The sequence below is a fragment of the Perognathus longimembris genome, chromosome 1 (assembly GCF_023159225.1).
Source record: "Perognathus longimembris pacificus isolate PPM17 chromosome 1, ASM2315922v1, whole genome shotgun sequence".
In the NCBI taxonomy this organism is placed as follows: Eukaryota; Metazoa; Chordata; class Mammalia; order Rodentia; family Heteromyidae; genus Perognathus; species Perognathus longimembris.
This window is the reverse complement of record NC_063161.1, coordinates 10,921,778-10,936,293: the sequence shown is the minus strand read 5'-3', so window position 1 is coordinate 10,936,293 and position 14,516 is coordinate 10,921,778. Positions and strand designations below refer to the sequence as shown.

At 48.3% G+C, this 14,516-nt stretch overlaps 1 protein-coding gene across 1 annotated transcript in view; it reads right to left on the bottom strand.

The window, feature by feature from the left end:
- Syn3 (synapsin III) overlaps window positions 1-14,516 on the bottom strand; it is a 370,475-nt gene that overhangs the window by 43,962 nt on the left and 311,997 nt on the right. Inside the window, exon 7 of the mRNA XM_048356384.1 lies at window positions 12,170-12,232. Within this exon, the coding sequence (XP_048212341.1) occupies window positions 12,170-12,232 (63 nt within the window). The remainder of the gene's footprint in view (window positions 1-12,169; window positions 12,233-14,516) is intronic.

The window sequence follows — 14,516 nt, the reverse complement described above, 5'->3', positions numbered from 1 at the left end:
CCCCACTGAAAACAGTTGGAGGTGGAATCCATCACAATTCACTGGAGAAGTACAAGTGTTAAGCCTTGGACATTTGGCCTGTGCAGCTTCCAAGCAACAGAGAAAGATTGCTCACGGTACTGAAGGTTGGGAAACTGGCATTCAAGATGACCTGCCTCAGTATCTGGTAAGGGCTTTGCAGATGCCTTTTCCTGTGTCCCTCCCACTGCCGAGGGGTGGGGCAGGGCAGGGAGCTCCCTCCCACCTCTTTTACAAGAGTTAGGGTTCCTTTCATGAGGGCGGGGGGCCTCCAGTGCTAATCCCTTGTCAAAGACCCCCATCTCCCAGTTCCAATCCCTTGGGTGTGATAGTCCACCTTAGGAATCTGGAGAAGACAGCACATTTAGGCCATCATAAGCCAAAGCCCTTGCCCTTCCTTCAAGCCTTCTGAAGGCAGCAGGACCCAGAGCCCAAGGACATCAACTCCCATTAGGGGCCAGGCTGGGAGAGGTAGTGGGAAGGGGGATGGGAAGGAAGAGGGGCTGTTGGGGCAACTACCTAATGATACTGTTTATCAGTTTATCAATTTCCTTCTGCTGTTTCTGAGATCTCAGATGATTGGACAAACATGAATGGAGAGGAAGGGAGGCACCAGAAAAATGTCAGCCCAGAGAGACAATATAGACCACTGTGGGCCCTGTCCCTGCCGCCCAGGCCCTGGCCTAGGCACAGAGGGGGCGGGAGTCAATGGGAGTCAGCCTATGCACCTACTGAGTTTCCAGTCTGGTGGAGGAGGGAGAGAACCAGGCTCTGAGTTCAAGGTGACCTTGAAGAGGTCTGCAGTTTGCTGTATTGCCTGTTCTTGTACAGCTCACAAGCCAAGGAACTTTTTTCCCCTTGGGCTAATCCTGGTACTGGGGCTTCAATCTAAGGCCTCTTATTTGTTTGTTTATTTATTTATTTGCCAGTCCTAGGGCTTGAACTCAGGGCCTGGATGCTCTTTTTGCTCAAGGCTAGCACTCTACCACTTGAGCCATAGCACCACTTGTGGCTTTTTATGTGTATATGGTACAAAACCCAGGGCTTCGTGCATGCTAGGCAAGCACTCTGCTAGGGCAAACTCCTGGCTCCAGACCTCATGTTCTTATTTGGCTTTTTTTTCCCTCTCTCTGAAAGTTGGTGCTCTACCACTTGAGCCATACCTCTACTTCCAGCTTTGTGCTGGCTAATTAGAGATAAGAGTCTCTTGGATTTGTCTGTTCTGGCTGGCTTCCAACCTTGATCTCAGCCCCTTGGGTAGCTAGGATTACAAATATGAGCCACCAGGGCTGGGCTTATTTACATTTTTAAGTAGCCAAAAACAAAAATGGAAAGAGGAACAATATTCCATGAGGTGTGAAATCGTTAGGTGGTGAGAATTTCAGGGCCCATCAATACAGTGGTTTTGGAACTCAGCCAGATTCATTCACTTAGGGAGACATGGATGTTCTAAGGAGGAGGGAGCAGCTGCAACAGAGAATACACAGCCCAGGACTTATCCACCGTGTGACTCGGTGCTAGAAAGGTGGCACTGCCATCACCGGGAGTTTGTCACAACTGTGAAGCCACACGCAGGCTGGGCCCCAGGCCCAGCAACGAACTGCTTCTCAACAAAATAGATGTCTGTGTGGGCAGAAAAGTTTGGGTTCCAGAGAAGGTGAATTCACAACTTTTAAGTGGCTACAAACTTGAAAAAGTGTTGCATCAACAGTCCTGGACCCTGCATGAGGATTTTCTTGGACCATTTACGTGCGAGCAAGCAGACTCCAAGCCAAGGGCTTGCCACGTTCTTAGGTACTTAGAAAAATGGTCGAGCTACTGGACTGGAACTTTGGAATCCATTTTCTTTTAGGCCACAGGCTTACTAATTAGGTTCCATCCCTTCCCTGTCAAGTGAGGACCAGGCCGCACAGAACACCTTTAATCTGATGGCATTAAACCCCTTTCCCAAGATTCAGAGGCCATCTGTTGTGTTTGGCTTATTTAGTGATTCGAAGGACTTTTAAATCACTTGTCCACGGCCTCTGCAGGGGGCTCAGGAATTGCCTTCTTCTGAGAGAATCAGATGATCAAGGGTCTGGGCTGCAGGGTACTGCATAGCGGACCCTGGGTGCCTCAATTCTTATTCCCTAGCAGCCCGCAGATCACCTGGGGGGCATCTTGTAAAATGCAGGTGCTGATGGGCTGACCAGCTGGGATCCTGTATGGAAGAGTTTCCCAACTGTCTGCGGTCCTTCCTCCAGTCCCACTCGGAGTAGCAGCCGTGTCTTCATATTGCTCGGCTCCTCTGGCTCCAGGGTAAGATTTACTTGGTCCAACAGCCAGCACCACTCTACAGGGATCTTTGAAGTGCTGAGCCTTCCCAGGCTGGGCTTGTCAGCTGACAGCCGCTGCCTTGCATCCACCCACCCACTGAATCATATCCCTACCACGTTCCGGTGCTTGATGTGGAAAAGGCTGACCAGCATTCCCCATTCCAGCCCTCTGCCTCCCCCCCCACCCCCCCCCCTGAGCCCCCCCCCGAGGTCGAGGCCTCACCCTGGTCGCGGAGGGGTGGGGTAGGCTCTGTTGATGTGGAGGTTTCTTGGAGCGGAGGCCAGGAGTCAGGGCAAGACAGGCTCAACGGGTGATGGCCCCTTGGTCTGGAGTCCCCTTAGGATCTGAGAGTGATGCTTTTCATGGCTGACTCCTCCTGCTTTCTTCCTCATGCACCCTCCAGAATGTAACCAACCCACTGTTTACATCTCGTGGCTTTCCCATGGGCGTGCAAGCCTGCCGCCGTCACCTGCCAGCAGCCGTGCCAGCTGTCCTCATGTCCAGCTCTTTCCAAGAAGCTGGAGAAGGGACTGGCTTCACTTCCAGAAAGCTCTCTGAGCAGCGGTCTATGCCACAGACCTCAAGGAAGCAGGTGGCTGCCCCAGCCCGCTGCCTGACCAGGCTGCCGGGGAAAGGCCTCGGCTCCCACGCAGGCTGTTTCCCATGGGCTCGTGGAGCTTTCTACAGGTTTCATTCTTCCAGCACACATGCCAGAATCTACCCAGAGAACATGGCCTGCGATACGAAGCCTCATACAAGCCGTTTCTTCTCTCTGATCTCAGCTTAGCTCATCTGTACAGTGGATGTCAAAGTGGCAACAGAAACCTCACACTGCTGCTGCGTTTTGTCTTTTGTAAGTCCCACATGATGGTCTAAAGCTGGGGAGAAAGTAAGGAGCGAGTGACAGGTGGTGGACTTCCTTCCGCTGTGCCTGGCCCCTCCCCTTTCTGAGTGGTTTAAAGGGAAAACATTGCTGATCTGTTACACCCAATGCCAAGATGGGCCAACAGGTATAGATACAGGAAAGCAGGCTAGCCAGTTAAAAAGTAATGGCGGGGCTCGATGCCTTCCATGGAGAGCTGCGTGCCAGTGTGCCCAGAGAAGAGGGCTTAGCTTCTACAGGAGGCTCCACCTGCGTCCCTGTCCCTCTGATCAAATGGGGTATGGAGGTGCCAAGGTGCTGTCTTTCAGGCTTGGTTTCTGACATGGAGGTGGCACTTCCTATTCTTACCAGATCTGGCATGAACTCTGGGAGCCAGAAGACAGGGACGGCTCATCGGCAGAAGGTCAGCACCGTCTCAAAGGTGCTGATGCATTTCTGGGGTGCGGCCTCATGCCCCCAGCCCTATTTTACTTCAGTTATTTTTCAGATGTTGTATCTTGGTCTTCCCTATGTCTCTATGTAGCTTGGATCTCAAGCCCATACGGCCAAAATGGAGTCTTGCTAGGTTTTTGCCCAGGCTGGTCTTGAACTACAATCTTTGCCTTTATTCAACATCATACTCGCAGAGGACAGTGCTATAACTCATGCTTCCTCCCCAATATGATTGACTATGTGTTTCTCTTCTTTTCTTTTCCCCAAATGGAGATTCACTTAGGACCGATCAGCCAGCTCTCCAGCCCGGCACGGTAGAGGCCATTTACAAGGTGGAGAACAATGGACAATGTGTGAACATGGCTTCAGGCAGGACTCAGAAAGGCCTCCTGTCTCAGCGAGAGTGCTTGAGAAAGGAGGCGGGATGCTATGTTGTTGGACTCAACATGTTTCACGTAGTGACCCCCGGGGTCACAGATACATCTTGCCCACGGAGTGGAGTTTGTGAATCATGAGCCTGATTGCGTATGCTTCCTCTGTTGGAGAGATAACCTCCTCCCGGAGGCTCTGTGAAGGGGGGGGTGTGATGCTAAAAAGGACTGACAGTTCCCCACCTGGAGGGAAAGAGAGGCAGAGGCTGTAGTCTGCCTCTGTCAGGAGGTTCAGGAAGGCGGGGGACACAGGGAGGGAGATGGCTTGGGCATGAGTCCCGCCCCCCACCCCACGCCCCGCTTCCTCCTCCATAGCGTGTCAGGACCCCTCCATGGCTCTGGCTTGGTTTCTGCGGATGACAGGCGAGCTCCCACTTGCCTGGGGACTTTTGGGGGTTCCTTCACTGGTCCCCATGGGCTCCATCCTTCCATTTGTACATGTTCTATCCTCCCTCTCCAGCCCCACGACCCTTCTGGGGTCACGAAGTAGACACAGCCAGGAAAAGCTTATAATGTGTCAGGTCACTTGGAGCTGATGATGGCAGCAAATCTTGCCCAGTAGGTGTGAGACACGGGGCGGGGGGGGGGCGGGGGCTGCTAGAAGCCACCTGCCTGGCGGCCCTAGAGCAGTCAGGACTCGGTCCTGTGCTCTACGCACCCTTCAGAAGAACAATCAACACTGAGCGGGCAGGGAAAGGCCAGACACCTGGGTTTGGGCTTCTTAATTTGGGACCAGTTCACTCTTCCGAGCTTAGCCAGAAGAGTGGATTCCAACTTCACCATGTACTTCCTGTGCCTTGGTTTCCTCATCGGTACAGTGGAGTTTCTAATAGTACCTCCTTATAGGACCATTGAGAACATTGCTCTAGATGTATGAATCTACATTTGTATTCGTATCTGTCTGTCTGTCCAGCACTAAGAACCATGTGTACACAGACTAAACTCAACAAAACATTTGTGTGTGTGTGTGTAAGTGTGTGTGTATGTATAGATGTGTGTGTGGGGGCTTGAACCCAGGGCTTTGTACCTAGTTTTGTGTGTTTTTTAAAAAATAAATTTTTGCTCAAGGCTGGTGTTCTACCACGTGAGTTATACCTCCACTTCTGACTTTTTCCTACTTAATTGGAAAAAAGTCTCATGAACTTGTCTGCCCGGGTTGGATTTGAACTGCAATCTTCGGATCTCAGCTTCTCAAGCAGTTAGGATTACAGGCATGAACTTTGAGCATCTGGCTAGAACATTTTGTTGTTGCTGTTGTTGTTATTGGTCATGGTGCTTGAACTCCTGGGCAACCTGAACTTTCTACTCTACCACTCTGAGCCACAGCTCTGCTGCCAATTTTCTTAATTGGAGATAAGAGTCTTATAGAGTTTCCTTCCCAGGCAGGCTTTGAACCACGATCCTCAGATCTCAGCCTCCTGAGTAGCTAGGATTACAGGCAGGAGCTACAATTACCTAGCCAAGAATTTTTTTTTTTTTTAATAATCATTGTGATTGCAGTGGTCTTTTTTTTCATGGTTTTGCTTTCCATGGGTCAACTGTGATTTGAAAATATTAAATGGAAGATTCTAGAATAAACCATTCATGTTTTACCATGGCAGGCCATCCTGAGTGGTATGACAAAAACTTGTCCTATCTGCTCTCAAATGCCAGAGGTCAGTGGTGCTACTTTCCAGATCAGTGCTCCAAAGCACAAGAGGATCTGCCAGGGAGAAGCCCTATAAACAGGATTCAGTGCCATCTATAATTTTAGGCATGCCCCATAGATTTCGAAGCACCTTTCTCCATAGATGGGCAAGCAGCTTTCTGTGTTATTATAAAGTCCTCATTAACCTCCTTATCTCTGAAGTATGGAACAGGGCCAGATAATTTCAAAAGTCTGTCTTTCCCTTCTGCACCTGATATTAGGGATGCTTGCTTGCTGTATGGCCTTGGGCAAGACCTTGCTCCTCTCTGGGCCTTGGCCTTTCATCTCCCTAAGTGCTGGAATTCGAGCCCTGACAGTCTCTATGAAGTAAGCAGAAGGCTATTCTCCAGGGTGGAGTCTGCTCTGTGGGATGCTGGAAACTGTTTATCTTATTTTATGACTTTACCCAGAATTAAATACCCCTCCCTTGTTTTTGTTTATTATGAATGTACTGCTTAGTCCAGATGAGATAAATGGTTAAGAAATCAAAGTGATAGTTTATCTTGGTAGCAGGTTAAGTAAACTCCCCTTTCCTGCCTGTTTACCAGGTACAGTCCTAACCTGGGCTGAGGCATTCTGTTGTCCCCATGGGAGAGATGAGGAAATTGAAGTTGGGGAAATGGAACAACGTGCTCAAGAACACTCAACCAAGGAATAGTCAATCCTGATTCAAAGCAAAACCCTAGCTCCACATTTAATAGCCTTTCTTCCATAGTTGACCATGAACTTGGCTTTTTTTCTTCTTCTTTTATTTTCTTTCCTGTCACCCTCTCCACTCTCTTCCTATCTTCTCTTCTCTTCTTTTCTATTCTGTTTCCCTTCCCTTCTCTTCCTTCCCCTTTCCCTTCCTCCCTCCCTCCCTCCCTCTCTTATTCCTTTCTTTCTTGCTATATTGCTCAGGCTAGGCTGATATCCAACTCTTGGGCTTAAAGGATCTTCCTGTCTCAGCTTTTCCTGAGTAGCTGGAACTACAGGTGTACAACCACCTTCCTGGCTTGACCTTTACTTCTTATGTTACAATAATAACATGGCATTACACATTCCTTTCAACTGGTTAAAACCACAGAATCCCACCACCGGAGGCCAGTGTAGGGCCATCTCCCAGGTGTCTTACTTAGGGGGGTCCTGGGTCCCTATGAGACCCTGAAAGGAGGCTTGGGCCCTGTCCTCAGCGAAATGATCAGGAGTCACATCTATACAGATTTGTTTTAACTTTAGGGGGCTGAAACATCTCTGGCTATGGACCCCACACAATGCCTAAGGTCTGGAATGTCTCCAGGAAGTGTTCCTCATGGTCTAGCTCTCCAGGCATGACCGCCTCCTGCTGGAAGGAGCTGTCCACTGTATTAATGTTCATGGTGACTGGCACTTCCTTCCCTCAGTCCCAGCCTCGCCCCTGGGGGGCGCTGTGGAATCAGTCAGTTTCTGAAGATGCTGCCCATGTTAGCTCTGGCCCTTCTAGGCCACACGCCTCTTCACCCACTCGTCTGTTAATTCCCTCTTAAGTACTCTGTGTATAACCCTCAGTTAAACTCAAACTCTGGCCATGGACTGATGAACAGAATCGCAGGATTCTCCCTCTGCCCCGGATATCCTGTCTCCATGGATAGATCCCTAATTTTATTTTGAAATAGGACACGGCGATAGAGAAGGGCACCAAAGAGTTAAGAACAATCCTATGGGTGATCACAAAGCACCAACACCCATGTCACCAGCATCAAGTCAAGAGAAAGGGGGTAGCCCTGTTCTGTGCCATCTCTTTGGGTACACCCTTGACATTTTAATGTACAATTTGAATTGGGGGCGGGGCTTGGTATGTACATGGAGAAGATCAAATGGAAGGCTTTGAGCATGCTAGGCAAGTGCTATACCACTTAAGCTCATCTTGCATTTTCTTGCTTTATCACTTAGGTATGCACCCCAGTTAGCGTTCCAGTTTCCCTGGCTTTGGATTTTATATAGCTAGAATGATAGAAATCGGCATTTTGGGGGGGGGGTATCTGCCTTATTTAATTCAATCTTGTATGAGATTCACGCATGTGGTTGTATGCCATTTAGTTCGTTTTCGTTTGTGGAAAGCATTCCCTCCGCATTGGGTCGGCTGTGATTTGTCTCCTGCCCACAGGCACACGGGATTTGGGGATTATGAACGAGACTGCAATGCACACATGCTTTGGCTCATGCGTGCTGTTATTTCCACCTCAAGGGACTCCTGGGTGGCCTCAGCTTAGCCGGTCATGCCAAGGGACATTCCCAAGTTGTTGTACACTTTCACCCCTTGTGCCTGATTCCGTGTCTCCACCAGCACTTAGCATTAGTAAGCTTTTTCCTTTTAGCTGTTCTGGTGGCTTTTTAGTGGTAGCTCAGTGCGGCTGTCATTTGCATTTCCCCATGACTGAATCACTGGATCCCAACTCTCTCCCCTTCCCCCCCGCCTTTTTTTTTTGGTGGATGAGAGCGTTGGCATCCAGCACTTATCTGACTCACCCTGACCTGCGGCCAACTCCCTGACAGATGATGTGATTTAGTCATCTATTCCCATTGATTGTTAGTTGGATTTGAATTCCCAGAGCAGGTCCCGGCGTTCTTAATTACAAGGACAGTTAATATTCATTGGGTTCCAGGCAGCACGCTATGTGCCTGGCATGCATACAGTCTCTTTAAGAGACAAAAGCCGGGGCTGGGGATATAGCCTAGTGGCAAGAGTGCCTGCCTCGGATACACGAGGCCCTAGGTTCGATTCCCCAGCACCACATATACAGAAAACGGCCAGAAGCGGCGCTGTGGCTCAAGTGGCAGAGTGCTAACCTTGAGCGGGAAGAAGCCAGGGAGAGTGCTCAGGCCCTGAGTCCAAGGCCCAGGACTGGCCAAAAAAAAAAAAAAAAAAAAAAAGAGACAAAAGCCTAAGGTGGGAGAAACTAAGTGATTTAGTTACAATCTTACAGCTCACAAGTTGTGTGCTCTACAGGCAAATGCACACTTCCAGCTCCCGTAGCATACTGACTGCCTTTGCCAGTGTGGAAAACTTGAAAAGAAAACTTCAAATATGGTTAAAAACCTGAATAAAATAATAGACATGTCATTGTCCAAAGAAGAAAAATGATTGCTAAACTATGGCAAAAGATAAATAACCCTACTATGTAGAGTTTTATAAATTAATAAAAGTACAACCATCTGAGTTGTGGTCATAGGAGCCTGAAGATTAGATAAATCAGAAAATCTCACATGTTTTCATGTTCTTTTAGTCATATATATTTTTATATTTACAAACTTACAACTACACCAAAAACTTACTTTAACACAGTTTTTTTTTTCCAGTCATGGGGCTTGAACTCAGGACCTAGGCACTGTCCCTGAGCTTTTTCAAACTCAAGGCTAGCACTCTACCACTTTGAGCCACAGCACCACTTCTGGTTTTCTGGTGATTAATTGAAGATAAGGGTCTCACAGACTTTCCTGCCCAGGGCTGGCTTTGAACTGTGATTCTCAGATCTCAGCCTCCTGAGTAGCTAGATTACAGGTGTGAGCCACTCACTGTGTCTAGCTTTAACAAAACGGGCTTTAACATCCTGAATATCTACACCTACACCTATACCTATATATCACAATGTATAACACAAACATATAGTTGCATATAACAATGTATAGAGGTTAGTGGTATTAGGGCCTTGTGCTTGTTAAGCAAAAACACTACTACTTAAGTTATTTTTTTCAGCTAGGGGGTTGTGTTTTTGCCTAGGGCTGACTTTGGACCACAATCCTCCTATTTCTGCCTCCCTTCTATCTGAGATTATAGATGTGAACCACCATACCTGGCTTGTTCTATGAAACAAAACTAACTTTTGCCTGGGCTGGCCTTGAACTCCAATCCTTCTGTGTAGCGGAGATTACTGTCTTGGAACTTGGGGACTTCTGTCACCACTGTCTAAAAACGTCCAATCAAGGAAACGAAATGCATGTTGTCCATAGTTTCTCAGCGCTTACACGACTGCTATTTTGGGCTATTGTGGGGTGCTGATTCATGGTAGGATACGTGTCTTTCAGCCAGGTGGAAAGCCAGGTAGACTTGTATCCCTGCCCCACCAAACTGTCACAATTACAATGATTTGCAGACCTAGCTTACTGCCTCTTGGGGCTGCAGAGCCCAGCTGCTTCTCCAACTTCAATGGGAGTGGAGCTTAAAATCAGGGTGTGGGCACTGTTCCTGAACTTTTCCTTGCAAGGCTGGTGTTCTATCATGTGAGCCTAGCCTACATGGTGTGTGTGTGTGTGTGTGTGTGTGTGTGTGTGTGTGTGTGTGTGTGTGTGTGTGTTTTAGAGATAAAGAGTCTTCCAGGTTTGCCTGCCTGGGTTGGCATTGAACCAGGATTGTCAGATCCCAGTCTCCCGAGTAGCTAGGATTATAGGCATGAGCGACAGGTGCCCGGCTCCAACTTGATTTCTGAAGTGCTCCTGCTTCTCCTTGAGATTATACTCCAAGGTCCAAGCATTCCCAAGCTGTTCAGCATTCCACTGTATTTTGATTTCTTGTGCCTGGAGCAATCCACTCTTCTTTTCACCCTGCTTCCTGTTTTCTTCTCGAGAACTTGATCATCTTCATCTCCCTGGTATACTCTCAGTCAGCACAGTTGCTACTGACTTGTTTGGTCCAATTGAGCTTCCAGCTGCCTTTCTATCTTCATATGCTAATTAGAGCTCTTTCCACAAAGCTCATCCTCTCCATACAGCTTCCCATGAGGCTGCCCAACAGCGCCTTACAATTATGTAATTATAGGACCATCTTCCCAGTTCCTGTGTCTTGGCATAGAGCAGGTGTAACTCAATAGACACCAACAGAGGAGTTTGATATCCTTCAGCATGGGTCAGAGACCTTATCCCAGGTTCCTGGGTGGGCTGTGGGCACCATCAGATTTTCCCTGCTGCTCTCTCTCTGGAGATGGTACAAGGACATAGCAGGTGTCAGGCACTCTGTTGGCATGGACATGATGTCATTGGCTCAGTCAACTTGTCCAGACTTGTTCCTGCGACTCTTCTTATTTGAAGCCTTAGAAAAGTCCCTTTCCCTTGATGTCAGCACTTTCCACAAACCTCAGTTTATTCTAGTTTATGTCATGTTTTTAATACTTGGAGACATGCTCCCCTTTCCGTATTTTGGGAATCCCTTTGGGCTCGAGTTTCTCAGAGATAATCCCTCTCCCATGCATTGCATCAGTTTCAGTAAGCTCGCCATTGGTTTTATTTCCTGTTGGGGATTATTTTAAGATCTAGTGACAGAAATCAATTCCTAGGAGCCCTCTAACTTTATCAGAATTAACAGTGGACAGAGAGAAAGGGTTGGGTTAGAGACACACGGCAGGCAACTGATGATATATAAGACTGGGGAGATGACACGTAAGTTTCTGAGGGTTTTTTTTTTGCTTGTTTTTGTGGTGCTGGGGAAGGAACCCAGGCCTTCACAGGCGAGGCAAGCGCTCTACCACTGAGCCATGGCTGAGCCCTCCCTTGGTTTCAGTACACAGGCCACTGTGTATGTGGTTCTGATGGCCAGGATAGAGATCACAGGATGGGGTGGAAGAGGAAGATGAGGAGGAGGAGGCGAGACGGCAGTGGTTTGGGGGTATTTAGAAGAGTATTTCTATGGAGACAGATAGGGAAGTCAAGGAGGCACCTGGGTAGGAAAGCTTGGGGGTCTGGATAGGAAATGAGACTTGGGAGGCTGTTGTTGGGTGGGTGGTAGCGGAAGCTGATGGGACTTTACAGGTAGCATGTGCTAGTGGCTGTGGGACACAGGAGGAGATGCCCTTGAAGGACGCCATGAAGGAGTGGCCAGGGAAAGTGAGGAGCAAAGCCAGGAGAGGAGCTGGAATCAGAGGCCACTGGAGGAAGAGTTTGGAGACAGAAGGGATGTCCAGGGCTGGGAATGTGGCTTAGTGGTAGAGTGCCTGCTTAGCACACATGAAGCCCTGGGTTCGGTTCCTCGGTACCACATAAATAGAAATAGCTCGAAGTGGCACTGTGGCTCAAGTGGTAGAGTGCTAGGCTTGCGCAAGAGAAGCTCAGGGACAGTGCTCAGGCCCTGAGTCCAAGCCCCACAACTGAGAGAGAGAGAGAGAGAGAGAGAGAGAGAGAGAGAGAGAGAGAGAGAGAGAGAGAGAGATCCAGCAGTGCTAAATGATACAGAGGCCTCAAAACAGAACACAGAACTTCCCCGCTGTGTTAGCCCAACCCCACAGGTCCTAGATAAAGGACAGAAAGTTGCTTTAACCACACGACAAGAGCTCAGCAGAAGGAAAGTTGGGGGCCTGAGGGAGATGGATTGTACATCATTTGGGCACTCTGTCCTGGGGTACTGTGCTCAGGCAGTGGGTGTATCCACTGTGATAGAAGACCTCCATTCCATACCTTTCCCATGCCGGCGTGGGCGTGTCCCAGCTTGATCACCACGGGGAAGTGCGGGGCTGTGAGCTGGAAGAGACAAGAGAAAGTCACTTGTGAGCTTCTCAGAGCATTGCCACAGGGACATTCCCTGTGCTGTACAGAAGTCCCTCACCGGCTGTGGCTCAAACCCCCACCCTATAGGCCAGCTCTGTGGCTCCCAGAGGAAGCTGAGATCATCTGAGATCACCCGACCAACCTGCAGAGATGGTGGAGTGGTACCTGCCAGTAGGTTTCAAACCCTGGCAAGGGCTACTCCTGAGCAGTTGCACACAGAGCATTGCGTTAACGTGTGCATCTGCTTCCTCATCTGTAATATGGGAAAAACAAACATTATTTCCACTCTGTTGGATTGCTGTGAGGATCATGTGAGTTATCACACGTGGGAGCACACTTTGTCATTCCTGGCACAGGTCTTTTTTTTTTTGCTAGTCCCTCCAAGAAGAACAGATCAACTTCTCAGAAATGCTCCCCAACTCCTCTTAGGCCTGAGGTGAGCCACAGTGGGAGTTTTCTTAGTGACTGTGGCCATGCCCCTGTTAGCACAGCCATTTATTGGCTATACCGCCTGGGCAGGGCATTGAGTGGCCGCCCCATAACTGCCTTGACTGCTCGTTTCCCTGTTGTACCACCAGCTTCCTGAAGATCCCAGGATGAAACTGAGTGCTGGGTCTGTGCTTTGGTCCATCCTCTCAGAAGGACCCACAAAGCATGTGCACTTGGCCCCATGATACGAGAGATCAGCATTGGGCTTGAAAGATTGATTTATTGCTTGCTGGGTTCATGGATTCTTTATTGAAGAGCCAGGAGCCCGGAACTCACCCCTGAGCTGTGCTTCCTGCCCTTCATGCCACCCCTTTGTCGTGTGAGGTGTGTTTGCTTGGTTTCTGAGGGTCTATTTGGGTTTGCTTGAGGGCGCAGGAGAGTCTTCCTAGTTATGCAGTCCTCAACTTGAACTTGACTCTGTTCAATTCCAAGTTCCATGTGAATAGTTTTCTTTATTTCCCTCTCTAAATTCAGGCTGAATTTCTACCATACCCCGGTGCCCAATGTGAACACATTTATCTTAAAAATAAAAGAAGCAATATTTGATTTTCACTCCACAAGCTAAAAGCACTTGCTATAAAAAAACGAAGAAAAACTTGTTTTCTTCTGTTTTTGACAAATTTGAGAATACAGCACATATCCCTTCTTTTATGTCCTCCCCCCCCATCCTTTCCATTTAATGTTAGGTAATGAGAAAGTTCCTACTAGTTATTGTTGGTTGAAGAGTTATTATAAAACATTTCACATTTAGAAAAAAAGCTTTCATGAACAATGTTGTGGACATTGCCTTAAGAAGTACATTTCCCAAACAAGTAGGAAATGTATATTGTTCTTTCTTTGGAGTAACTGCCTTTCCTGCCACCCCAGAGGCAACCAGTATTTGGATTCTGCATTTCCCCTTACATTTATTCACAATTCTAGTATTATACGTAATTCTCAAGCTATTCTTCCAAAGAATCTATTCGATGTCACTTTATTTTCACGTCTGTGAGATTCATGTATGTTGGCCTCCATAACTGCTGCATTTGACTGCTGCATAGTATTCCATTTCTTGTATACACTACCATTTATCCATTTCCCACTTGGACACGATCTTGGACATACTCTCTCCTGGCCATGTGGGGGATTCCCCCTAGGGCACATACATAGGAGCGGAATTTCTGGGTTTGGAGAATTATCATCGCAGCTATTTGTTACCAAATAGCTCTTCAAAGTGGTTGAAGCAACATGTTCTGGGAGGCAGGAGGGATAGAGAAAGAAGTGCCAGTGTTGGTGGTTCAGACTTAGGTTTTATCAAGCTAAGGTGGAATTGGGGTAGATCTTCATCAAGGGGCTTTTGTGAGCAGTACCATCACAACAGCCAGCTGTGCAGTGTGGTCAAGTAGCTAGTAGGGAGTAACTGCCATCTCATTAGCAGTGGAGCTTGCAGGCAAGGGAGGTGGGTGTTCTCCCTCCATCTCCTCCCATTGAATCTCATGAGGCACTAGTAGGAACTGGGAAGGATGTAGATGGTGGAGAGTTAGCATCTCTGCCACCAGCCCTCTGCTTCCTCTTGGGCTAGATAGTTAAGCTCTCAGAATCTTACTTTTGGAATCTGCAAAATGAGGAGGGGGATAATGCCCAGCTCCCAGGACTGTCGGGAGAAGAAGAAATCAGGAATGTCAAATGACTTAGCACCAGGTGGTACTGAAACCTAATGAATAAAGTAGAAGTGAGGGGAGGAAGGACCTAAGTGGCCTTGTGGCGGGCCTGAGAGAGAGAAAGACTG